This window comes from Dreissena polymorpha, chromosome 11 (genome assembly GCF_020536995.1).
Source record: "Dreissena polymorpha isolate Duluth1 chromosome 11, UMN_Dpol_1.0, whole genome shotgun sequence".
Taxonomy (NCBI): Eukaryota; Metazoa; Mollusca; class Bivalvia; order Myida; family Dreissenidae; genus Dreissena; species Dreissena polymorpha.
The window spans coordinates 46106891-46134504 of NC_068365.1; the positions used below are offsets into that span (position 1 = coordinate 46106891).

General features: G+C 37.6%; 1 protein-coding gene across 2 annotated transcripts; it reads right to left on the reverse strand.

Annotated features, from left to right (window-relative positions):
- Positions 1-1871: 1871 nt before the first annotated feature.
- Positions 1872-25889, reverse strand: LOC127850658 (uncharacterized). Of its 2 annotated transcripts, none has more exons than XM_052383827.1 (13): positions 25846-25889; positions 23911-24051; positions 20137-21327; positions 17906-17985; positions 17130-17751; positions 16233-16306; positions 15516-15693; positions 14126-14287; positions 13621-13739; positions 12075-12285; positions 10950-11067; positions 8499-8662; positions 1872-3500 (listed from the first exon to the last, which is right to left on the reverse strand). In XM_052383827.1, exons 2-13 carry the CDS (start codon positions 24038-24040, stop codon positions 3049-3051), a joined length of 3501 nt encoding a protein of 1166 aa, XP_052239787.1. In that variant the 5' UTR covers positions 24041-24051; positions 25846-25889; the 3' UTR covers positions 1872-3048. The 2 variants fall into 2 exon arrangements, with proteins under 2 accessions (XP_052239787.1, XP_052239789.1); XM_052383829.1 differs by having other exon boundaries at positions 3115-3500; positions 8499-8697.
- Between the last annotated feature and the right edge of the window lie 1725 nt (positions 25890-27614).

Below are 27614 nucleotides of genomic sequence, written 5' to 3' on the forward strand. Positions count from 1 at the left end.
CAGATGACCCTTTTGATTTTCAGGTCACTAGGTCAAAGGTCAAGGTCAGTGACAAAAAACATATTCACACAATGGCTGTCACTACAACTGAGAGCCCATATGGGGGGCATGCATGTTTTACAAACAGCCCTTGTTCCCTATAATGTTATTGCTTGACTGTTCCCATTTCACCCGAAGTCAAATGGACTATCACAAAACAGTTGCATGTGTGTTTAACTCAAATTTGTTGTTGTTTAGTTTTCTGTCATAAGTTAAAAACATTTAAAGCAGAGCAGTACACAAGAACCATTACTCTGCACAAACACATTTTGGATTGATCTCCCTTGTTTATTTTTCGTACTTTGTGTTTGCTCCTTTTATTAGTTTAAAAATAAAAAACGTAACATGTTGATATAAACTTCATTGGCAAGAAATGCAGCACAAACAGTATTATATACTTCATAATTGTGTAGTTTTTGTCCTTTTTACTTTTTAATGTTCAAATTTGCCTTTCCACTCAAGAACAAATTTAGATATTCTTATTCTTGAAAGAAATATCTTGAGGCAAAGATGTAGTTTATCTTAATTCAATAATGAACATACAAGAAGTCTAATATTGTAGGTTTATTACAAAGCAGTGCTGGGACACACCCCGGGTCCTCACTTAATGTAACCTCTAATGCAAAAAGACCTAATTAACTAAAACAAATACACATGAATGATTCAAAGTACTTTTTAAAGACAACTAGTACATGTTTTCATTTTAATATAGAATTTGTGATATGTTAATGATGACAGTTTGTGAATTAGTGCAATAGGAATGTAATACTGCTGAAGCAACTGGAGTTTTACTTCTTTATACAGGAATACCATTGACAAAGTCACATACGGGTGGTATTTTAGGCACGATAATGACAGTTTGAGTGTTTACTTGCTTTTTGTTTTTGTAAAAGTGTTAATTTGATTTATTTTCTTTTTTTTTGGTTGCTGGATGATAATGGCAAACTGATTTATTCAAACAATATGTCCCAGTAAACTGATCTTAATGTAGAACTTCTGATTGTTCCAATGCAGTTATACCACATCTAAAATTTATGAATACCAGAATTGGTAAACTATGCAATTGAGCTGTGCTCTGTGAAAAAGGGGTTTAATGCTTGTGCGTAGTGTTGTCCCAGGGGCTTAATGCTTGTGCGTAGTGTTGTCCCAGGGGTTTAATGCTTGTGCGTAGTGTTGTCCCAGGGGTTTAATGCTTGTGCATAGTGTTGTCCCAGGGGTTTAATGCTTGTGCGTAGTGTTGTCCCAGGGGTTTAATGCTTGTGCGTAGTGTTGTCCCAGGGGTTTAATGCTTGTGCGTAGTGTTGTCCCAGGGGTTTAATGCTTGTGCGTAGTGTTGTCCCAGGGGTTTAATGCTTGTGCATAGTGTTGTCCCAGGGGTTTAATGCTTGTGCGTAGTGTTGTCCCAGGGGTTTAATGCTTGTGCGTAGTGTTGTCCCAGGGGTTTAATGCTTGTGCGTAGTGTTGTCCCAGATTAGCCTCAGCAGTCTGCTAATCAAATGAAAGAGTTAACCCTTTGCATGCTGGGAAATTTGTCGTCTGCTAAAATATTGTCTGCTGAATTTCTAAAATTAGCATTTTCTTCGATTTTTTTCAAAGAATACTATCAGAATAGCAAACAGTTTGGATCCTGATGAGACGCCACGTTTTGTGGCGTCTCATCTGGATCCAAACTGTTTGCAAAGGCCTTTAAAATTCGGTTCCAGCGCTGAAAGGGTTAAAACCATTCCTCTATGTACCAGTAAACATTTCATCAAAGGGAAACAACTTCCTTTTACAAGAGTACTTCACCAAACTTAGTTACAGCACATGCTGGTAAATAACAATGAAAAAAGTGAAGTTTAAATAATTTATTTAAACAAAAATTAATAACAACACATTAAGTTAACAGACTTAACAAAATAATTTCATAAAACATTAATAAATATCAAATTATTCTAGACTCTAGATAAATATTACTTCTGCATTTTTACTACGTTCATAACCTGACAATATGGATGCACAAAGTGTTGAAAGTTGACAACTTGAGGGTCTTCTTACAGTAATTTAAATTTCATCCATGTTTTGACAAGCCAAATACTAAAAATGCCTGAATGCACGCCAAATTGTCGCCAATACAACAAAACGTAGTATACACTTGAAATGTTTTGGGCTATTGACTATCCAACACTGGTACATGTATGGACTGAAAGACCATTAAAAGCTTGGGTCTTTTATAAAGCATGCCAATGCATAGTTGGTTATGAGAGATTCAACCCATAAAGGTATTGAACTTGTACCAATAGGTGTCAGTCTTAGATAAGCCTGAAGTCAGAAGCCAGCAGCTGAAAATGTATCCATAGAAAAGAACCAGCTTTTCCTATTCAAAGTCCAATCATACCAAATGATTGACTATTTACTTTTCGAGCATGCAATATTCCATGATGACATATTCCACTAGTCCCTATTCCAACATGCCATATTCCACTTCCCCCTATTTCAACATGCCATATTCCACTACTCCCTATTTCAACATGCCATATTCCACTACTCCCTATTTCAACATGCCATATTCCACTGCTTGGTAGTCCAACATGCCATATTCCACTACTCCCTTTTTCAACATGCCATATTCCACTGCTTGGTAGTCCAACATGCCATATTCCACTTCTCCCTATTCAAACATGCCATATTCAACTACTCCTTATTCTGACATGCCATATTCCACGACTCCCTTTTCCAACATGCCATATTCCAATACTCCCTATTTCAAAATGTCATATTCCACTCTCCCCCCCCATTACAACATGCCATATTCCACAACTCCCTATTCCGAATTGCCATATTCCACTACTCCATATTCCAACATGCAATATTCCTCTAATTTGTATTCCAACATGCCATATTCCACTACTACTTTTTCCGACAATCCATATTCCACAACGATTCCAACATGCCATATTCTAATACTCCCTACTCCAAAATGCCATATTGCACTACTCCTTATTTCGACATTCCATATTCCACTACTCCCTATTCCAACATGCCATGTTCAACACTGACAGTCTTGAGGGGCACCGCGTCCCCCGTGCTGCCCAGTTTGACAACCTCAGCAAGGCTCATGTACCTATCCTCCTTGTCATTCTTCACCCGGCACACCCTCATGTGCCGGTCACGGTGGTACTTGGTCTGAAACCCCTTGAAACATTTGTTACACATGTAGTTACGCTCCCCAGTGTGCACCTTCATGTGCTTCTGATAGTTCTGCAACTTGAAGAACTCCTTATCGCATCTGTTGCACCGATAGAGCACCTCCTTCGTGTGTCGGTACGTGTGCACTTTGAGGTCTGACTGGCGGCCAAACGCGGCGTCACAGTACGGACACTGGTACTGGCGTTCGTCCGTATGGACAATTTGATGGCTGTCAAGATGCGCCTTCTGACGAAACCGCTTACCGCACGAGTCACATGCAAACTTCTTCTCACCTGGAACATTGGATAAGGTCAGTCAACATATTAGCCCTGCTCTGAAAATACAGGGCTTAATGCACTCCACATGGGCTTATTCATTACCACACTTTCTGCCTAGACAGGATTTTAGTTAGTAAAAGAGACCAAAAACCAAAAATTCCATTAATTCAGAAAGTGTTATCACTGATTAACCTGTGCGGACTGTACAGGCTAATTTGGGACGACACTTTACGCATCCAGTTTTCAGAGAGCGACACTCACATAAATAATATAACAAAGTAAATGACTATGGGATATTCATAGGGCCTCACCCTGCTGATTTGGCTGGACCTGCATTAGTACTAAACAAGACACTGAATTCTTACAGACATGCCTGCTATACAGGAACACCCTTGCGATGAAAACACATTGGCAAAAAAACAGTGTGCATTTCTTTATAACAGCACTTCATTTGCAGATGTGTACATTTTCAATAAAACATCCATGTCTAACTATAACAGCAGTATAAAGGGGATTGTTGACGTTTTCCATCAAATATTTTTAGGTTTTGCAGAACAATGGATAGATGAACAGGAGGAATGATTGACACATTCATGGCTGTAAAAAGCCATCGCCCTACAAGGCTGCAAGCTGACTTATATGAAGTCCAAGAGACAGCTGTATCCCTGTTTAGTTGCATTTGACCTTGAAGTGGTGACTTAAAGTCAGTGATTGACTCCTGCCTTCTGAACATCAACTGAATGACATTAACTTTTCATGAAAATCTATCAATGGGTGAAGGAGATATGAAGCATATAACAAAATAATGAAAGTCAAACTACTAGTATTAACTTTAAAGCATGATGTTGAGAATAAGCTTGCTTATCTTTTTCTTTTGTACATCATCTCATTGTGCTTTATATTGGAGGGTTATTTCATTAAAATCCTGCAAAGAGTGTAGAACATATGGAGTGGGCACAAAAATAGTGGCTTTAACTTTTGACATTGAAGTATGACCTTGACCTTGGACAAGGATGACCTATTCAAACCTTCTACACATCTAATGGAACAAACATTTTGGAAAAGTAATATTAAATTCCTTTAGATAACACAGAAAATATTGAGTGGACACAACAATAAAGGCTCAAACCTTTGACCTTGAAATACAACCTTGAACTTTAGATGCCAAGTGTGACTCATACCTGTCACACCATACCTGTCACACATTCCCTTAACATTTGATGGAAATTTGATGAAAAATATGAGGTGATGCATAATCCTCATGTTATTGTCAACATGTTTAACTCTTTCATATAAAGTTTAATTTAATTAAAGACCTTTCTTACTAGATTCAAGTTTTCAAGGCTCCATTTCCAACCCTTAGATACTGATGAGCAGCAAAAAGCATAAAACCTGAACAGTTCTGGTTTTCAGCTGGTTGCATATAACCATTTTTTCCTTTGCTTCTGAGTGGGAAAGGGTTAATAAAAGGAGCTTCAGTACTGTTTGAGGTATCACTGGATCGAGTTTTGTGGAAGATATAGGTTAACCTATAATCCCTTAAAAGACTAAAGAAAGATGCACATAACATGCAAAACTTTGTAAACAATTTTTTACTAGGTTCAGTAAATTTAGTGTTACTATATAATCATATTACAAAACAAAAGGCTTTATTTTCACTAATAATCACATTTTTTCACTACTCAATTTACCACAACATTTTAACAAAAGAGCGGGCTAGATCTTGGAAACGCTTTCTAATCTTGAGGTGCAAACCAAGTAAAAAAAAAAGAAAAAATCCTTTTAAAATCACATATCATATCCACAATAATTATTGCAATGACAAAACAATTGATTCATAAAAATGGTACCAACAGGTTTAATAGGTTTTTCAAAAATAGGGATCCCAGTACCTGTGTGATATCAGGTTATACCTATCATGATTCCCAGTATCTGTGTGATATCAGGTTACACCTATCATGGGTCCCAGTACCTGTGTGGTATCAGGTTACACCTATAATGGGTCCCAGTACCTGTGTGATATCAGGTTACACCTATCAGGGGTCCCAGTACCTGTGTGATATCAGTTTACACCTATCAATGGTCCCAGTACCTGTGTGATGTCAGTTTACACCTATCATGGGTTCCAGTACCTGTGTGATATCAGGTTACACATATCATGGGTCCCAGAACCTGTGTGATATCAGTTTACACCTATCATGGGTCCCAGTACCTGTGTGATATCAGTTTACACCTATCATGGGTAGCAGTACCTGTGTGATATCAGATAACACATATCATGGGTCCCAGTACCTGTGTGATATCAGGTTACACATATCATGGGTCCCAGTACCTGTGTGATATCAGTTTACACCCATCATGGGTCCCAGTACCTGTGTGATATCAGGTTACACATATCATGGGTCCCAGTACCTGTGTGATATCAGTTTACACCTATCATGGGTCCCAGTACCTGTGTGATATCAGGTTACACCTATCAATGGTCCCAGTACCTGTGTGATATCAGGTTACACCTATCATGGGTCCCAGTACCTGTGTGATATCAGTTTACACATATCATGGGTCCCAGTACCTGTGTGATATCAGGTTACACATATCATGGGTCCCAGTACCTGTGTGATATCAGGTTACACATATCATGGGTCCCAGTACCTGTGTGATATCAGGTTACACATATCATGGGTCCCAGTACCTGTGTGATGTCAGTTTACACCTATCATGGGTCCCAGTACCTGTGTGATATCAGCTTACACATATCATGGGTGCCAGTACCTGTGTGATATCAGGTTACACCTATCATGGGTCCCAGTACCTGTGTGATGTAAGTTTACACCTATCATTGGTCCCAGTACCTGTGTGATGTCAGGTTAGGCATATCATGGGTGCCAGTACCTGTGTGATTTCAGGTTACACCTATCATGGGTGCCAGTACCTGTGTGATTTCAGGTTACACTTATCATGGGTCCCAGTACCTGTGTGATATCAGTTTACACCTATCATGGGTCCCAGTACCTGTGTGATATCAGTTTACACATATCATGGGTGCCAGTACCTGTGTGATATCAGGTTACACCTATCATGGGTCCCAGTACCTGTGTGATATCAGTTAACACATATCATGGGTCCCAGTACCTGTGTGATGTAAGTTTACACCTATCATTGGTCCCAGTACCTGTGTGATGTCAGGTTAGGCATATCATGGGTGCCAGTACCTGTGTGATATCAGTTTACACATATCATGGGTCCCAGTACCTGTGTGATTTCAGGTTACACCTATCATGGGTGCCAGTACATGTGTGATATCAGTTTACACATATCATGGGTCCCAGTACCTGTGTGATTTCAGGTTACACCTATCATGGGTCCCAGTACCTGTGTGATATCAGTTAACACATATCATGGGTCCCAGTACCTGTGTGATGTAAGTTTACACCTATCATTGGTCCCAGTACCTGTGTGATGTCAGGTTAGGCATATCATGGGTCCCAGTACCTGTGTGATTTCAGGTTACACCTATCATGGGTCGCAGTACCTGTGTGATATCAGTTTACACCTGTCTTGGGTCCCAGTACCTGTGTGATATCAGTTTACACATATCATGGGTCCAAGTACCTGTGTGATATCAGTTTACACCTAACATGGGTCCCAGTACCTGTGTGATATCAGTTTACACCTATCAATGGTTCCAGTACCTATGTGATATTAGGTTACACATATCATGGGTCCCAGTACCTGTGTGATATCAGGTTACACCTATCATGGGTCCCAGTACCTGTGTGATATCAGTTTACACCTATCAATGGTCCCAGTAGCTGTGTGATATCAGGTTACACCTATAATGAGTCCCAGTACCTGTGTGATATCAGGTTACACCTATCATGGGTCCCAGTACCTGTGTCATATCAGGTTACACCAATCATGGGTCCCAGTACCTCTGTGATATCAGATAACACATATAATGGGTCCCAGTACCTGTGTGATATCAGGTTACACATATCATGGGTCCCAGGTCCCTGTGTGATATCAGATAACACATATCATGGGTCCCAGTACCTGTGTGATATCAGGTTACACATATCATGGGCCCCAGTACCTGTGTGATATCAGTTCACACATATCATGGGTCCAAGTACCTGTGTGATATCAGGTTACACATATCATGGGTCCCAGTACCTGTGTGATATCAGTTTACAACTATCATGGGTCTTAGTACTTGTGTGATATCAATTTACACATACCATGGGTCCCAGTACCTGTGTTATATTAATGTACACATATCATGGGTCCCAGTACCTGTGTGATGTCAGTTGACACCTATCATGGGTCCCAGTTCCTGTGGGATATCAGTTTACACCTGTCTTGGGTCCCAGTACCTGTGTGATATCAGGTTACACATATCATGGGTCCCAGTACCTGTGTAATATCAGTTTACACATATCATGGGTCCCAGTACCTGTGTGATATCAGTTTACATCTATCATGGGTCCCAGTACCTGGTGCTTATCAGTTTGCATCTATCATTGGTCCCAGTACCTGTGTGATATCAGTTTACACCTGTCTTGGGTCCCAGTACCTGTGTGATATCAGTTTACACATATCATGGGTCCCAGTACCTGTGTGATATCAGTTTACACCTATCATGGGTCACAGTACCTGTGTGATATCAGTTTACACATATCATGGGTCCCAGTAACTGTGTGATGTCAGTTTACACCTATCATGGGTCCCAGTACCTGTGTGATGTCAGTTTACACCCATCATGGGTCCCAGTACCTGTGTGATGTCAGTTAACACATATCATGGGTCCCAGTACCTGTGTGATATCATTTTACACATAGCATGCGTCCCAGTACCTGTGTGATGTCAGGTTAGGCATATCATGGGTTCAAGTACCTGTGTGATATCAGTTTACACCTATCATGGGTCAAAGTACCTGTGTGATGTCAGTTAACACATATCATGGGTCCCAGTACCTGTGTGATGTCAGTTAACACATATCATGGGTCCCAGTACCTGTGTGTATATGAAGATGCTGTCGTAGGTTGCTGGCATCAGCAAACTGTTTGCTGCAGTACTGACAGCAGTGAGGCTTCTCATACATGTGGGTTGCCAGGTGCTTGCTGAGGTTCTTACGGTTCTTGAACTTCTTCTTACACATGTAACAGTCAGTTGTGTAACTGAAATTTGTGACATATAGCAGTCAGTAGTGTAACTGAAATATAGGATAAGAATGTAGCATTTAGTGGTGTAACTGAAATATAGCATACGTAGCAATCTTGAACTGTGGGATATGTAGCAGTCAGTCATGTAACTGAACTGTGGGATATGTAGCAGTCAGTCATCTTACTGAAATATGGGATCTGTAGCAGTCAGTCATGTAACTTACAATGTAACTATAGGATTTGTAGCAGTCAGTCATGTAACATAACTATGCGATATGTAGCAGTCAGTCATGTAACTGAACTATGGGATATGTAGCAGTCAGTCATGTAACTGAACTAAGGGATATGTAGCCGTCAGTCATGTAACTGAACTAAGGGATATGTAGCCGTCAGTTATGTAACTGGACTAAGGGATATGTAGCCGTCAGTTATGTAACTGAACTAAGGGATATGTAGCCGTCAGTCATGTAACTGAACTAAGGGATATGTAGCAGTAAATCACATAACTGAACTATGGGATATGTAGCTGTCAGTCATGTAACTGAACTATGGGATATGTAGCAATCTGTCATGTAAATGAACTATGGTATATGTAGCAGTCAGTCATGTAACTGAACAATGGGATATGTAGCAATTAGTCATGTAACTGAACTTTGGGATATGTAGCAGTCAGTCATGTTACAAAACTATGGAATATGTAGCAGTCAGTCATTTAAGTTAACTATGCGATATGTAGCAGTCAGTCATGTAACTGAACTATGGGATATGTAGCTGTCAGTCATGTAACTGAACCATGGGATATGTAGCTGTCAGTCATGTAACTCAACTATGTGATATGTAGTAGTCAGTCATGTAACATAACTATGGGATATGTAGCAGTCAGTCATGTAACTGAACTATGGGATATGTTACAGTCAGTCATGCAACTTAACTATGAGATATTATACGTAGCAGTCAGTCGTGTAACTGATCTAAGGGATATTTAGCAGTCATGTAACTGAACTTGGGGATATGTAGCAGTCAGTCATGTAACTGAACTTGGGGATATGTAGCAGTCAGTCATGTAACTGAACTTGGGGATATGTAGCAGTCAGTCATGTAACTGAACTTGGGGATGTGTAGCAGTCAGTAATGTAACTGAACTAAGGGATATTTAGCTGTCAGTTATGTAACTAAACTTGGGGATATGTAGCCGTCAGTTATGCAACTGAACTAAGGGATATGTAGCCGTCAGTTATGTAACTGAACTAAGGGATATGTAGCCGTCAGTCATGTAACTGAACTAAGGGATATGTAGCCGTCAGTCATGTAACTGAACTATGGGATATGTAGCCGTCAGTTATGTAACTGAACTAAGGGATATCATATGTAGCCGTCAGTCATGTAACTGAACTAAGGGATATGTAGCCGTCAGTTATGTAACTGAACTAAGGGATATGTAGCAGTAAATCACATAACTGAACTATGGGATATAAAATTATCATCAAGAAAAATCAGTGCTTCTGGTAGATACCAAAATTAATAAGATACCATCAAAACTACATAATATGTCTAGAAACAGTTACTACGATTTGCACCAACTAGCTCAGCTGGTGGATCTTTGTTCAGATCACGTCCCAGCCACACAAAATATGTCACAACACATAGATTCATACTTACCCACAGAGAAGGTCAAACTGTACTTAAAATACCCCTCCGCCCACCACCACCACCACTACTGATATTGGAGGCATAGAAAGAGTGTCAATGCTGGAGAGGATTATGCATATTGGCAAATACCCATTATGTTATGGAACTGAATACACATGTAAAGGTTCAACTTAATATCTGTGGCCATATGTATAAATCTAGATAACTCTTATCCAGCGAATGAATTTTGGTTATCTTCAATTTTAGGATATCTTTTTTGGTTAGTGATTGCATAAACAAGTAGATATCTGAGCAGGTGCACATTTTGGTCAAGTAATGGATAAGATTTAGCCAAGGTATTGGACTTCAGTTATATTTATCCGAATAAAGGATATCTTTGGGATTGGCTAAAGTTATCCATATTCATAAAATTGGCTGCAGAGAATTCACTTCATGACTTGGGTAAACAAGGTAAAAGATCTTAGTTAGAGACCTTACATAACAACCTTGAATACCCATACAAACATGTTCTTCTTGCACAGGGACCCTTACGCTGACAAACAGGTAGGCAGTACAGGTAGTACAGCATGAATCGGACAGTAAATAAACCAATTTTATGTTGTTTTAAGTACAGATGCCCAAATATCCCCTGCAAACTTGTGTTCTATGTTACCTGTATTTCTCTGGATGTTTTGTCTTTTGATGGGCATTGAGGAAGCGTTTCACCAGGAAGTTGAGGCTGCATTCAGGGCACTGATAGAACGGATGGTTGCCTGGGTTCTGTGTTATACCTGTAAACAAAAAATCAGATTGAAATCAGACTAGACTTAAAACAATGTTAAAGGCGGCAATAGTAAAGCTATAGTGATATTAATGAAATATTTAGGGATGGAAATGAATCTTGAAATCATATTATAATATTTGTACTTCCTTATTTGAATGTATTACAATGTTCAATTTATTAACCGCTAGATCCTAATTTTTGAACTTTTTAATGTCCCAAAAATACCTTTATTCTTTGTCAAAACAAAATTACAATTGAATGTGCTTCTTTGCAGAACAATGATTAAGCAATCATTAAAAAACAAAACACTATTATACATTTAATAATATTTTTTTTGTCCAGTAATCATATAATATTATTGGCAATAGTGCATACATTCCATATTTTAAGCAAAAAACAGACATTGTACATGTTAAGACTAAGCAATCAAGTTCTGATTTTAAATTGATCTGCATAAACACTTTCTTTAAATTGTTTGTTTTGCAAAACAGCCGGCGAAAATATGCAAACATGTTCAGCATCACGACTTCCTTGGCACAAAGCATGGAAAGCCTTGTCATATTGATGACTGAATAAAAACTTTGTAGTGCATAAAACTAGAATATCTTTACTACTGTATAAAAGCTTAGTAGCGCTTAACAGCACAATTTTGTATCCATAGTGCGCATTAAGTAAAATTAATATTTCTTATTTACAAAAGGAACTGTTACACACAAATGATTACATTAAAGTTCAGATTGTTTAGTATTAAATTGCCCCAACTGCCTAGGCCTTCAATGTAAACAGTGTGTAATTCAGCTGCTTATTCACGTGGAACACTCAATCTAGTTGATGCTTAGATATCAGTTAGCCACTGCAGATGTATGGCTCGCGTATGTTGTCATAGAAATCAACTTATTAACACATTCGAGTCAATTGTTACATCATATGTTCTATCTTCTTGACATTTAAATTACAGATACATCAGTTTTGCCTACACAATTACTTATACAATATTCCACCTCAAGCACGCACCCAGCTCAAGACACAACTCGGCAGAGAACCAGAGCAGGAGCTCCTCGTCTTTGATCTCCGTCTTGGTAACGATGAAGAAGTTCCCGTTGTCCCGGTACACCGTGCAGTTTTGCTCCAGCAGGGTAGGGGCAAACTGTATGAACATGGTCCAGTTACACACAGCCTCATCCACTAGATGCAGGACAAGTTTGCTGGACTCGCTCTGACGTATCTGCAGATGTAGATAGCATCCAACATTTCCGTGAATTTATAAAGCATAGTGTCTGTTCTGATTAGCCTGTGCTGACTTCTCAGGCTAATCTGGGATGACACTCTCAGTACATGCAAGGTGGTTTATATTTTTGTGCAGGATTCTAGTGCTAAACAGGAGGATCCAAGGCCAGAACTCGTAAAGTTCTTACACACATTTTTTAAACATTACAAATATTTAGGCCACTATTTGTCCTGTGTCTCAAAAAATATTTTGAAATATGGCACAAATGATGATGTGTCTCAGTTGATGTGCACAGGCATTAGCATTTCATGCCAGTTCAAGGTCTAGGTTACACTATGAGGCACAATTTCAAGGTCTAGGTTACACTATGAGGCACAATTTCAAGGTCTAGGTTACACTATGAGGCACAATTTCAAGGTCTAGGTTACACTATGAGGCACAATTTCAAGGTCTAGGTTACACTATGAGGCACAATTTCAAGGTCTAGGTTACACTATGAGGCACAATTTTGACACTTATTTGTTTTTGTCCATTCAAGGTAAAGGTCACATTTGAGGGTTGAATGTTTGAGCCTGTATTTCCATTTTCTTCAATAATTCATGTACCCTCCTTAAGATTTGCATGTAACATGCATACAATTTTATCACATTGAGGCAATTTGCAAAAGGCACAAGGCAGTCACATCATCACAAGGTCAAGGTTACACTTTAACCCTTTTCCCCTTTGATAAGTATTCAACCACTAAGATATGTATTTAAACTTTTACCACTTAGATACGTATTTAACCCTTTACCACTTAGATACATATTTTTACACAGTTGTAGTCCCTTAGAAATATTTATTTAATTACCTTTCTCACTATATTCAAGTTTTAAAGGCTTCATTTCCAACCCTAAGATACTGATGAGCTGCAAACAACATAAAACCTAATCAGACTGCGAGTTACTTGCAGGCTGTTCTGGTTTTATGCTGTTTACACACAGCCATTTTCACTTTGCTTCTGAGTGGGAAAGGGTTAAAGTCAAAATGATCATTTGTAATCAAAATAGTATTTCTAACAAAATTCTTGTAAATGAGCCTCCCTCAAGGAAAATGGAGCTTAATGCATGTGTGTTAAGTGTTGTCAAAGATTAGCATGTGCAGTTCACACAGGCTAATATGGAATGACACTATTCAGGTTTATAGAATTTTTCATTTGAAGGAAGTCTCTTCTTTACAAAAATCCAGTCTATGCCAAACATGTTGCCGCTGATTAGCCTGTGTAGACTGCAAAGACTTATCTGAAACAACACTTTATGCACAAGCATTAAGCTTGTGAAGTCAAAATCAAACCAGAAATGGATGGAAGCCGAGCTCTTGGTCAGCAAAGTTCTTATTGGTCAGTTCCACTTTCTCTCCAACCATTGGTCCAAATATTGTCCTCTCTGACAAGCACCCCTTGCACCAAACACCTTGACCAGAAAGTGGGATAGCATGGTAATAATTGTAGTAATACCTGTGTCACCATCCATTACTTTAATTCTCTTACATTGTTTTGGAACTTAATTTTGATTAAAAAAATCTGATGAAATAAAAAAAATAATTGAAAAACACAGTTTAAAAAAAATCAATGTAAAATAACATTTTAATCACTGACTGTAAAAAGAGGAAATGTCTTAAATTTATGTCTTAGAAAGAAGGACTAAAAAAACTTAGTAATATTATGGAAAAAATAACTGGTAAACTGGTATTACATTGAATCTAAAGCTGTAAAAAAGGAAGAGAAACAATTGATTACTCCGTAATTTCATTTGAAAATGTTATTAATATGATCGGGTCTCTTTCCCCAAGCACCTACCCAGTAAATCTACAACCTGTGTGGTTCCTGTTTTCTGCAGCATGAAGCATTGAGGCAGTGATGCCCTTGCTCTGCTGAGAACCGGAGTGTCAGACTGGTACACATAGTCCGTCCTGTGCACACGGCAACCAGACGCAAACACCTTGTTACAGTCTACACAAACTGAAAAATGCAAGAATTACAGAAATGTACATAGAGAACACATTACTGCCATATCGATTTATCAGGTGAGGCTTAGAATAAAATTACAGCAAGGCTTGCTGAGTGTGTGAGTTCATAAGCTGATATATTAAAAAAAGATATGGTTGTAACCTGTTTTTCTGTTTATAGCTGTTTATCCTTTTATAACAGCTACAACGCTGCATTTTTAGCACAAATGAATATGATACATGACATATCTATGGCTTGTAAATTATAATGTCAGGATTAAAAAGAGTTTTGCTGTTTGTGATTTTATTACTTAAGTATACAAATTGTAGACTTAGTAATTGAGACTTATCTAATTGAATCTGAGTCTGAAATTTCCATTTCATTCTTTTAGAGTAATGTTTTTTTAAGTCTGAGTCTGTGTTCACAGTGTGTTTCTTTCTGCCCCATTCTCAATGGAAAAAGTGTATATTTTTTCCCACATGGGACTTATAAATTCCCAAGTGAAGGTCTTAATGTGTTTATTTTTTATCTCAACATTTTGTTAATCACCCATCCAGCTATGAAAGTTCAAGCTTAGTAAATATAATACTGAAAACACTTTCATTCTCCATTTTTTAGCAAAACAACAACACTTATATCCCAATTTTAATTAAAACGCCACAAATGTTCACAATCCAAAGGGACCCAGCCCCATTCCTAAAATGGTGATAAAAACACTGGTTCATAACTTGAGCTAAGTCTCAAAAAACAGACTTGGGAACATTGATGAATACCGCCCAACGTCCAAGATGTGATACATATTGGTGTCAAATACTAGTAGTTTGTTTAGTTGAATCTGATTAGTTGTTACAGAAAATGATGACTTTATAGTTGGTAATGAGCCAAACATTGACAAATATACCCGGTATCACCTTCTGACCTGATATGAATAAAATCAGGCACCTTTGTTTAGTTCAATATTTATAAAGTTCAACATAAACTTTAAAACTGACGAGGATGAACTGAATATGAGCCATTCTCTTTGAAAAGAGGGTTTAATGGCAATAATGCATATGCTTCAAGAGTCGTCCCAGATTATCTGCGACATGTAACACATATGAATTAAGCCCAGTTTTCCCAGAACCATGCACAATAAAACTTGATGTTCTGCCTAGACTGGATTTTGTTATGAAGAGACTTTCTTCAAATGTAACAGCCTTTACATGCCCCTTTTTTAATTCATACACTTAGTTACACTTACAGACACAGTTCTGGTTATCAAAAAAGGTGGGAAGTGGTAGCGGCTCGACATCAGTAGACTGCGGATAGCTCGGGGAGTGCCCTGTCACTTCTGCCTGCTCTGTGTTCCGCTGCTCTGTGTTTGAAGGATCTACGCTTGCCTGCTCCGTGTTATTATCATCCGTATGATTTGATACAGACTGTAATGAAGAAATAACGTATGTTTAAAAATACATTCTCAACGTTTTTTACGAAACTCCATAAATGTTATAATGGTGCACTTATGTATCATGACAGAAAAAAGATTCAAATGCCGAAAATATACAATAGAAATGGTAACTAAAGGTTGAGCTTGCAACACAATTCAAAATATATTACAAGGTGATACTTAACAGAAATGTAAGTCCAATTTTTAACACATGGGCTTGGTTAAAAAATACTTTGTATGAGTGTTTGTCTCAAAACTTAGTAGACTTTTGTAATGGTAAGAATAGCTTTGAACTAAAACAATAATGATGTGCATAACACGTTTATATATTTAACTCCAAAACTAAAATGAACATTTCTTAGTGATGGTTGAAAATTCAAAATTGTAAATTGGCTCTGAAAAGAGAAAACGCCCTGATCCCTGCACGCCCTGATCCCTGCACGCCCTGATCCCTGCACGCCCTGATCCCTGCACCCTAAATTAAAATCATTCACTCCGAGTCAGTCAAAGTATTTAAACTGTACCGCCTACCATTAATGGTTGAGAACTGTGAAGGGAAGTGACAAGATGATTGGATGACCCTGTTGAAGCCATGGTGACAGGCCCTGAATGAAACAAACACCATTTTTCACAAACAGTCTTCACAACAACAGTTAAAATAACAACAGTCTTCACAACAACAGTCTTCACAACAACAGTCTTCACAACAACAGTCTTCACAACAACAGTTAAAATAACATAAATACTCAAAATCAACGAATATTTTCCAAAATACTTTGTAATATTTCAGTTAAACCAGACAAGCATAGACTCCAGCCTGATAGCAAAGTAACAAGATTGTTATTGCTTGTTGGTAACCAAAAGGAAGAGCCCACAAATAAATTATTAATAATATGAGCCTTGTTCTGAGAAAACTGGGTTTAATGCATGTGCATAAAGTGTCATCCCAGATTAGCCTGTGCAGTCCACATAGGCTAATTAGGGACGACACTTTCCGCCTAAACTTGATTTTCGGTAAGGAGGGACTTCCTTGAAACTTAAAATACCATTAAAGCGGAAAGTGTCATCCCTGATTAGCCTGTGCAGACTGCACTCATAACTCATATTATAACATCATGAGAGAAATAATGTCCTGGTCCAAATTAAGTCAAGAGTAAGTGAATGTTTTTAATAGTCGGCTCAAAAAGAGCAAACATCTGATTAATTTGAAATACATGTATTTTAGAAAGTAGCAAAGCATTTTTGGAATTTAAGAATCCAATTAGAGATTTTAGTAGCTACATGTAATTTGAGATTTGAGTAGCTTATTTAAGATTTAAGTACCAATTAGGTATTTAAGAGGCCAATTAAAATCTATCTACCTAGATATTTTGAATACCAATCACAACATTTACTTAGTACAAATTGTATGATAATGTAATGCTTCACCTGACTGTTTAAACCCCTTGGATTGGGTCCCAGAGACGCCACTTGTATCTCTGCCATGCTGTTGCTGTTGCTGACACCACACAGAAATACTGTTTGAAGTACTTGCATCTGCTTCCTGCTGACAATTTGGAAAGATTGATTGTTGTTGCTGCTGTTCTTGGTGAAGATGCTGATGAATATTAATGTTATTGCCACCAACTGGCTGGCATTCATGCTCATGCTGTTGCTCTTTCAAGACTTGTAACTCCTGACTGTTTTCACAAGACTGCTGATGATGCTTTTGTTGTTGTTGATGATGATGATGGTGATGGAGGTATAATCCCTCAGACACCGGACTACCACTCTGCATGCCGTCCATGTTGGTCTTTGGTTGATAGAACATCTGGGATTCATTTTGTTCCTGTAAATTGAGCGAACTATCTTCTTGATGGGTTTCGTTTACATGTTCCTGATGTTGATGCTGATCCATTTGCAGCTGTTGTTGAGCTTGATGCTGTTGTTGCTGAATCATTTGCTGATAATGAACATGTTGCATTTGCTGCTGTTGCTGCTGATGAATATAGGTGTTGGGCCCAGTCGCTGACTGCTGCTGCTTGAGAGTGCTGGTGTACATGTGGGAGGCCTGTAGAGAAACATTCACCAAAAAGTAATTTAGAGGCGATTTAAAAATGGCATGACTTTTTAACTGGTTAAAATATTTTAAAAATTCAAACTGTTCAAAAAATCTAATTATGCTCATTTAGCAAAGAAACCTGTTTTAATATTGGGGTAGATACCTGTAGAAGGCTCTCCATGGCACTGTAGGTATGTGTGGTGGTTGTGATGCTGGCACCACTGCACTGGGCAACTATAGGACCTGCAAATAACAGACAATGAAATTCTCCAGCTGGGCATATATGGAGGGGCACAGCACCGTGTTGCCCCAAGGTCTTCCACCCTCCATTCCCTTTCTTGATCTGATCACATTATAATAATGTGATATGTATCATATTATACAGAAAATGTTATTGAAATATTCAATAAATCAAATGTTTACAGTGAAATCAGTTAAAACAAGAGATGTGTTTGTCATAAACACAATGCCCCCTATTGCGCCGCTTTGAAGCCATATATTTGACATTTGACGTCGATGGATGACCTTGACCTTAACCTTTCATCACTCAAAATGTGAAGCTCGATAAGATACACGTGCATGCCAAATATCAAGTTGGTATCTTCAATAATGCAAAAGTTATTGCAAAACTTTAACCAAGGTTAAAGTTTTGGGACACACACAATGAATGACTAGAAATGGCGCGGCAGAGGCCGACGCGTATCCCCACGCCGAATGTTTGACCTAGGTGTGCCCCGGGGTTGGTAATGGGGCCATGCATAGCTGAGATTGACCGTATTGTCATAAGAGAAGTTCATCATCAATAAGAAGTGAATTGGTGTAGAAATGAAGAAGTTATAGTAAAAGGCAATTTTGGGTGGGTGTGACATATGTGGGCAGGGCGCCCCAGGGTTGGTAATTGTGCCATGCATAGTTGAGATTGACCGTATTGTCATAAGAGAAGTTCAGTATCAATTTGAAGTGAATCGATGTAGAAAAGAAGAAATTAAAGTAAAAGGCAATTTTGGGTGGGTGTGGTCTATGTGGGCGGGGCCCCAGGGTTGGTAATGGGGCCATGCATAGTTGAGATTGACCGTATTGTCATAAGAGAGGTTCAGTATCAATTTGAAGTGAATCGGTGTAGAAATGAAGAAATTATAGTAAAAGGCAATTTTGGGTGGGTGTGGTCTATGTGGGAGGGGCGCCCCAGGGTTGGTAATGGGGCCATGCATAGTTGAGATTGACTGTATTGTCATAAGAGAAGTTCAATATCAATTTGAAGTGAATCGGTGTAGAAATGAAGAAATTATAGTAAAGGCAATTTTGGGTGGGTGTGGTCTATGTGGGCGGGGCCCCAGGGTTGGTTATGGGGCCATGCATAGTTGAGATTGACCCTTATGTCATAAGAGAAGTTCAGTATCAATTTGAAGTGAATCCGTGTAGAAATGAAAAAATTATAGTAAATGGAATTTTTTGGTGGGTGTGGCCTATGTGGGCGGGCGCCCCAGGGTTGGGATTGGGGCCATGCATAGTTGAGATTGACCCTAATGTCATAACAAAAGTTCAGTATCAATTTGAAGTGAATCCGTGTAGAAATGAAAAAATTATAGTAAATGGAAATTTTTGGTGGGTGTGGCCTATGTGGGAGGGGCGCCCCAGGGTTGGGAATGGGGCCATGCATGGTTGAGATTGACCGTATTGTCATAAGAGAGGTCCAGTATCAATTTGAAGTGAATCGGTGTAGAAATAAAGAAGTAAATGTAAAATAACCTAAAAAAATGAGTGATAATTTCTGACGCGGCCCCACCCCAACCGCTATAACTTTTGACCCAGGGGTCAGATCAAAATTCCAAATAGTGCAGGGTCGCACATATGCTCATAGCTACCATGTGTGTAAGTTTCAAGGTTCTAGTGCTTTTAGTGTAGGAGGAGATAGTGGCCAGGACGGACGGACAGACAGACGGACGGACGGACGGCGGAGATAACCACAATATCCCCACCTTTTTTTCAAAAAGCGTGGGGATAACAAACAGGCCAAAAACAATATGCCCCTGATCTTTCGATCCGGGGGCATACAAATTATAGGAACAATGTTGTATATAATACATGTAAAATGAAATATATACAAATATAACTAATGCTATATTGAACATATGCACAAGGGATAATATGACTGTGCGGGAAAGTGTCCTTTTGACAAATAAGCACCCTGTCCTTTCCAAATTGTAAATGGAGCACTGTTATTTATTCTGTTCAGGTTTGATGCTGTTTGCTGCTCAACAGTATCTAAGGGTTGGAAATAAAGCCTTTAAAACTTGAATCTAGTAAGAAAGGTCTTAAATTTAATTTAATTTTCTAAAGTACTACAAATGCATCAAAATACGTATCTAAGTGTTAATGGGTTAATCCACTCACAAACACTGTTCCTCTCAATGATCTCCCTCAGTTTGTTCGGCTCAATTCCTCCATCCAGGGCTATAAGCTGCACTGGCTCTCCGGGCGCAGCGGGCTTCAACAGGAGTCTGGTCACCTGGTGACTTGAGCCCTGATCTGACCCTGGGGGGAGTGCACCATTCACCTTTGTGGACAGGGCTGGCTGAACGGCCACATGGGATATGGGTGTCAAGGTGGCTGGAGGTTTAGTGGTTGCTAAACCAAGTGCTGTTGCATTTGTAATTACTGGTATACTTGATGAAAAATGTTTAACAGGTATAGATGGATGCAAAGACACAGCAGGTAAAATTTGAGTGTTTTGGTTCAACATGGACTGAAGACTGGCGATTGGTGACTGGTTAAAAGTTGGCTGAGCAACAGATGGGCAAGATCCTGAACTGACAGTGACTGGCATCAACTGAGAACTAGTTAATGAACTATTGAATGTTTCATGACCGTTAACAGTGTTTAAGGAGTGAGGCATGTTCTGTAGTGGAAACATGTGCTGTATCAAGGCCTGAACAGGCTGTGAAGTAAACTGCTGTATGGAGGGCAGGGAGGTGTCAGTGGAGGTCAGGTGCCGGGCGCTGCCCAGAAGGTTGGGTCCAAACCCCTGGAGCCAGTTCTGCATGAAGGAGGCGCTGATCTGGAACTGACCAGGCGTGTCTGTGGCCTCCAGATGCTCCTGCAGCTGTGTAATGGGGCTGGGGGAAATCATGACAGTTCGGCAGCCAGACAAGGAAGGCTCGTTCTGAGACATGGGGCCACGATTCTCCATAGAAAATTTCAACCCAGTTCCGTGGTTGTCAGCATTCTGAAGAAGATCATTAGAAACTGCAGCTAAGTTAGTGCCAGATAATATCTGCCTGAGACTTAAAGGAGTCACTTGAGACAGGAATTCAGAGAGCTGTCGCTCGATGTTCATTGGTTGAGATTCACACCCACTGGTTGCCTGACTGTCCTGTATGACAGTACAGCCTGTCTCTGCATGATCCATTCCTTGATTCGGTACCACATCCTGGTGACCTCCAGGCAGTCCCGCTGCCAAATCTGGGATGGAGATTACAGCATTGGTCAGTTCATGTTCAACAGCAGAGGAAGAGGTGTTGGAGACTTTGTTGTTTTTCTTTCGCGTCTTCCTTTTAGCCCTGCGTCTTGAGGTGGGGTACTTATCTGAAACATGAGGATTGTACAATGATTGTGTATCTATTTTAAGCACCCTATTTGCAAATTTAAATCAATAATTGTGCATCAAAAGTGTGAAAGTTCAGTATACCTGAACTATTAAAATATAATCCAGTTATTTCTTTGGCAAATAGGAAAAGTTCTAGTATTGTCCCTACTGGGGGAAAAAGGTTGCAAAATCCTAAAATTGATAAAATGTGCAAAGTAATGTCCTTAAATTGCAAAATTTGTATTATGAGGTCTTTGAATTTGGAATTGTATAATGTTTAACAGTGTCCGACAAATTTCTTATTTTTCAGGTAGCCCAATGGGCTACCAATAAAAATATTTGGTAGCTAGCCCATAAAAAATTTCCTACAAAATGATAAGAGGCAGGTTTTCATCTTTATTTTTTTTCTTCATTTACATATACATAATATGTATACATACATATACATAATACAGCAAGTAGTCTGATGTACACAGTCAATATCGTTAATTAATGTTACAGTACAGGCACCGTGTACTTAAATGTAAATGTACCAAAGAAAATCATATACTACATGTAGATATTACATGTATGTGCACATGTATGTGTACTTAAATTCGGACAGCACGTTAAGTTGGAAACGTAAATAAAGCGTTTAGATGATCAATACAATTGACTCGTATGGTGTTAATTAATGCAATTGCCCTTTTTAACAACAAATACCGAGTTTCAAGAAATCAAGAGTATTAAATCATTTATTTACTTGTGTCCGACTTTAAGTACTGTCCGAATTTACGTATTGCATCCGTATGTTACGACACTTGTGTGCAGTCAGTATACAATACAATAATTGTTCCAATAATGAAGGAACTGATACAGTGTAACGGTAACGATACAGCGTGTTTACATTATATTTTATTAAGAGGAAATGTCAATGCCAAATAATTCACGAGATACCCCGGTACTTTAGTTGAAATTCACAACAAAACTTTTAATGGAAATTAAATAATCTCAATGTTGTACTCACTACGAAATTTTTATTTTCAAATAAATACACTCATGCCAATTTTTGCGCGCTTTTTATCTGGACAATGAAATTCATTTATTAAATGTAGAATTTTGTAACCTAAAATAGCTGTACACAACGGGTGCAAACCGTGGCAGGTGATTTACGCATGTTGCAATTGAACGGTCCTGATTGGGAGCTTATTTCATCATATCTTTAAATAGAACCATATGCCGAAATTCATTTGACACTTTAGAAAATTTCAAACGTTTGTGTTTATGACTCTTATTGTCTATATTACCCACCCATAATTTGGTTTAAAAAATATAAATTGGGCATATATGGGATTATTGATTAACAGTCGATTAATCCAATTATTAATTGACAATGCAAAATAATTAGCAGGTGTTAACCGCGTTCACACCGTTGTTATTAATATTCATTTTCGATTTCGTTACCATTTTGAAGAATCCGCTATTGTTTTGATTTATTTAATCTTCGGCGTCCTTGGATATTTAAAGACATCAAAAACGTTGTCGCTATTACTCATTGTTGCGGTTAACAAAGAATTCCAAACTGCGAAATGATGTTGCATCATGTGCGCCAACTATCCAACCGGCTCTCATTATATTATTAGCAGACGACAAATGTTGATTCTGATTAGATTATTAAAATACACTGATACTGTTTACGACATTATCGCAAGTGATCGGTGACTGATTAGATAATTGATTGCACTTTGTTATCGGATTATAAGCAATACACCGTGTAGAAACACATGGTCAGCGTGTTTATTCTACGTATGTCTGTCAATTAAACGGGCTACCGCTCTTATAGATTTATAGTAGCCCGGCGGGCGTCAGCTGGAAAATTTCAGTAGCCCGATGAAAAATTTCGGTAGCCCCCGGGCCCCGGGCAATGGATTTGTCGGACACTGGTTTTATCTCTTGGTACTTAATTGCAAATACGGACACAAATAGTATTACACTGGCATTTCAACATTACCATTTTGTTCTTGAGTTAGTATAAACTTATTCATCGAAAGTCCATTGCTAATAGAAACACACTCAAGTCTGTTCCCTAAGAAGGACTTGTGCATTTGGAAGATCTTAAGACAGCAATTTTTTTCCTTCTGTAGAAAGTACTGGAAAACGGCACTTTCCCACTGGAGAAAAAACTAAGATTTCCAAACTGCTGTCCAAAAAAAAATCCCAATTAAAGGTAATCACCCCCCCACAAAAAGTTTTTAATGCAACATTTAGCTTATTTCCCTATGCAGAAAGTATATTATTGACTACACTAAATGATCAATTTTATTTATTTATGTTTGCAACAAATAAAATACAAATTTCCCAAACTGAAGACTTCACAATGCAAATTTTCCCAATTTCAGTTTTTTTTCATGCTAATTTTTCCCAATTTGGCTGGTGCCGGTACTTTACCCAATAGGGCAAAAAAATCCTAGTGAGATCTCTCAGTGAGTGGGGATCAAGCCTGGAAATCATGGTTGTTAGTAGGAACATTTTATAGTTATGCCCCAAAGGTAACATAAAATATTGCAAAATATATGTCTGTTTCTTGTTCTACGTGTCAGTACCTGCATGCAAGCTGCCAGTACTGGTGTAGAGGCAAGACTCCCCTTCATCACTGTCATTGAGGGGCTCATGAAGCACATTGACAGACTGGGTCAGGTTGGCAGTGTCTATGATTGTCAGCTCCTCTGTCATAGTCCCACAGTCTGGTGAAACAAAATAGCAATGAACATTTCTGAAAATAATTAAGCCTAGTTTGTGAAAATGGAGCTTAAAAACTGTGTGTTTAATGTCACCCCAGATTAGTTTTTGAAGTTTGCACAGGCTTATCATGGATGACACTTTCCACTTCTATAGAATTTTGTGTGAACAGGGTAAGATCAAGCTCGGGGCTTTTTTTAACCTGATTTTATAGCCAAAATTCCGCCATTTTCCCAATCGCAAAAAGTATACTTTTTTCCTTAAATTTGCTAAAAAATTCCCAATTGGGAAAAAAAGGATGATGACATCGGCTCTTTCGCTTTTTAACAAGGCGTAGTCTGATCCGGTCTTGTTGGGGTGTTCGATTATACCTAGATTTGGATAACGTGGGCATGATTATACTTCCGAATGAAATTCAAGCGTATTGTGATTTGAATGAATGAAAAACAAAGATGTGGCGCATTTCATAATATTACATGAAAAAGATTCCTAAGCAAAACCCTGGCGGCAAAACGAAAACTGTTGATTTTTAGGGGTTTTTTTGGCTTGATTTTATAGCCGAAATTCGGCTATGTTCCTAATCCCAAAAAGTATACTTTTTTCCCAAAATGTGGCAAAAAATTCCCAATTTCCAAAAAAAAAAAAAAAATATTTTTTTTTTTTTAAAGAAGTGTCTTATGCATATTTTATCTCAATTTTAATTCAATCACATCTAACAAATTATTTTATGATTTTGTTCTTTTAATTTTTATGATTATTAAGTGTTATATCAAATTTAGTATTTCCCTAATTAGTGGACTTTTCGTGTGGAAAAAAAGGCTAATGAATTAATTATCCCAATTTCATGAAAATGCCGATAAAATTCCCAATTCCAAAGCCATGGGCTATCTTCCCAAAATGTGGAAAAAAAAACCTGATTTTTTTTACGCAAACGTCATTAAATAAACAAACATCATCAAGAAGTACAAGTCTTCCCATTGAAACTCCTTCCATTGTTAATTATAGTAATTTAATAACAAGTGACTTTTTTGCATTGTCATCGTTGATTTCCGCAATCAAAGTGCTGACCGATATTCAACATGTTGAAAGCAGTAGTTCTTCAGAAGAAGATGAAGCGCCTCCTAATAAAAAGGTGCCTGATGTGACTGAAGACTTTGTGTGAGCTTATTATGTGGAAAACTGTTTATCATGGTGGTGTTTGTGATTTAAGAGGCTGAACTCATTTATGTAGTTTTAAATCCCAATTTATTTTCCCAATTTTTTTAATATGCAGATAAAATTCCCAATTTCCAAAACACGGGCTATCTTCCCAATAAGCTGAGGAAGAAAATTTCGTCCCTGATTAGCCTGTGCGCTGCAGGACATATATTACTACTGTGATGAACCAACTACCTGTTTATACAGAAAATAAAGTGTGACAAAACCACCGTCTTGAGGCTTTTCTTAGTACAAAATTCAATCTCAGTTTACAAGGTAGCAAGTCAAAACATTTCCTTGTGTTTCCAACAAAACAGAAACATGTATTACAGTCTTTACTAATAACGTTAGTTTTTCACAGTTTAAATATGCAACTTAAACAAGTTTACATTTAATTAATTAAGAAAAATCAAGTGTGTCACGAAAACATGTAACATTGTCATGTTTTTATTGTAATTTGTATTCTAGTAATTTCTACTAAGCAAAATCCTACTTAACCAAAGGTTAAGTTATTGTCTGCGATAATTTTTCAATTTTATTTATTCTGATTGTTACTCGAACGTTTAAAAAAAAGCTGAAACCAATAATATGTGTTTATTTACTTTTGCTGGACTGTCACGGTAAATTAATTAAGCAAAATGAAAACGAAACGGTGCAAGGTCAAAACGGTCATGAGAGCACGAAAGAATGTTCACGCTGATTTTCACTCGCCCGCATCTAAAAGTTCAATACATTATTGTAAGTTAATTTTTTTACTGATATTTAAAATATTGTTACATTACAATGGTGTTGTGTTTCGGTAAAATATTGTTATGTTGATGAGTTTAAAGGGGCCTTTTCACAGATTTTGGCATTTTTTTTAACTTATTCATTAAATGCTTTATATTGATAAATGTAAACATTGGATCATAAAAGCTCTAGTTAGAATTCAAGAAAAAAAATATAAAAAGGAAAAGAACATTGCCCGGAGCAGGTATCGAACCAGTGACCCCTAGAGTCCTGCCAGAGTCCTGAAGTAAAAACGCTTTAGCCTACTGAGCTATTCCGCCGAGTACACATTCTTGATGTATTTTATACCTTATATAAGCAATCTTCGTAGTTTCACAAAATTTAACGACAAAAACAGAACTCTCCAAATTATTCAATCGTTTCGCGTTGCAACGCTTTATAATTTTTAGGTTTTAAAATCGTCAAAAGATGCATATAATGGCTATATTAGAGCATGGTTAATGTTCATTGTTACTGTTTCCTCACAAATATCATAACTAAAACGAAAACTTACGAATCTGAAACAACTTTTTTCAATTTTGTCAATTTACCAAAGCGTGAAAAGATCCCTTTAAGCTTCAGTATCGAGTGTGCTTCAACATAAATTTTGTCCAAAAACATAAATTATGCAATGTATTTCCTAGAAAGACAAATATTATCAAGGATGTTATAATATTCTTCCGAAAATTGACAGGGTGTCACGTTCTATAAATTCTATAGTTGTCAGCAACACATTGTTGTCAAAAAAAGACAAACATTTGAAGGGACAGAAGAGCCACGATGAAATAGTAAACTTCAAAAGGTACGTAAACTGGCAGTATCTTTCCTGTTGTGTATCATATAAATGAATGCATCTTTACACCTTACTTGAATGATACTGAAGAATTTGAATGAATTAAGGCTATACATTTACTGATCGATTTCCTTTTCTAACAGCAAATACTATTTGAAGAACTGCAATACTGGCATGTAGCATACTTCAAGGGGAAGGTGGAGATACAGTAACGGGAGATATAAATGTAAAATCAATCGAACATTATTTTTCAAATATCATATTCAAAAAATCAATTCATCAATAATAATAACAACAGTTATTTGCAGAGAAACATGCATTTATTAATGGCAATGTTTATTAAATCCAAATAAAATGAACATCAAATAAAAATTTATTGCAGATGATGACTAATGAATTAACCGCTTGGATTAGTAATAGATAATGTACGAAAACATAAATTACTAATATTTATTACAAACATGAAAAAACGTTTGGATTTTTTAAATAGTCTACAATAATAACACAATACTACGTTTTTATAATGTTTTAATAAACATATTGTTTTCATATTATTATTAAGAAATATTTTTCATATTATTATTAAGTAATACTTAAAGTATTCAGCGAAAACAAAAGTCCTAGAAATATGTTATAGAAAATTAGGATGCATTAATGTGGTATTTGTATGCATACCGGTAAATATATTCTGATTACAATATGCAAATATACCTCTACAAATTTCACAAATACTGACTTTTTCGTATTGTATATCATGTACTCATCAAAATGTACTATAAGAATCAAAATTATATATTAAGTTTCAGTTTC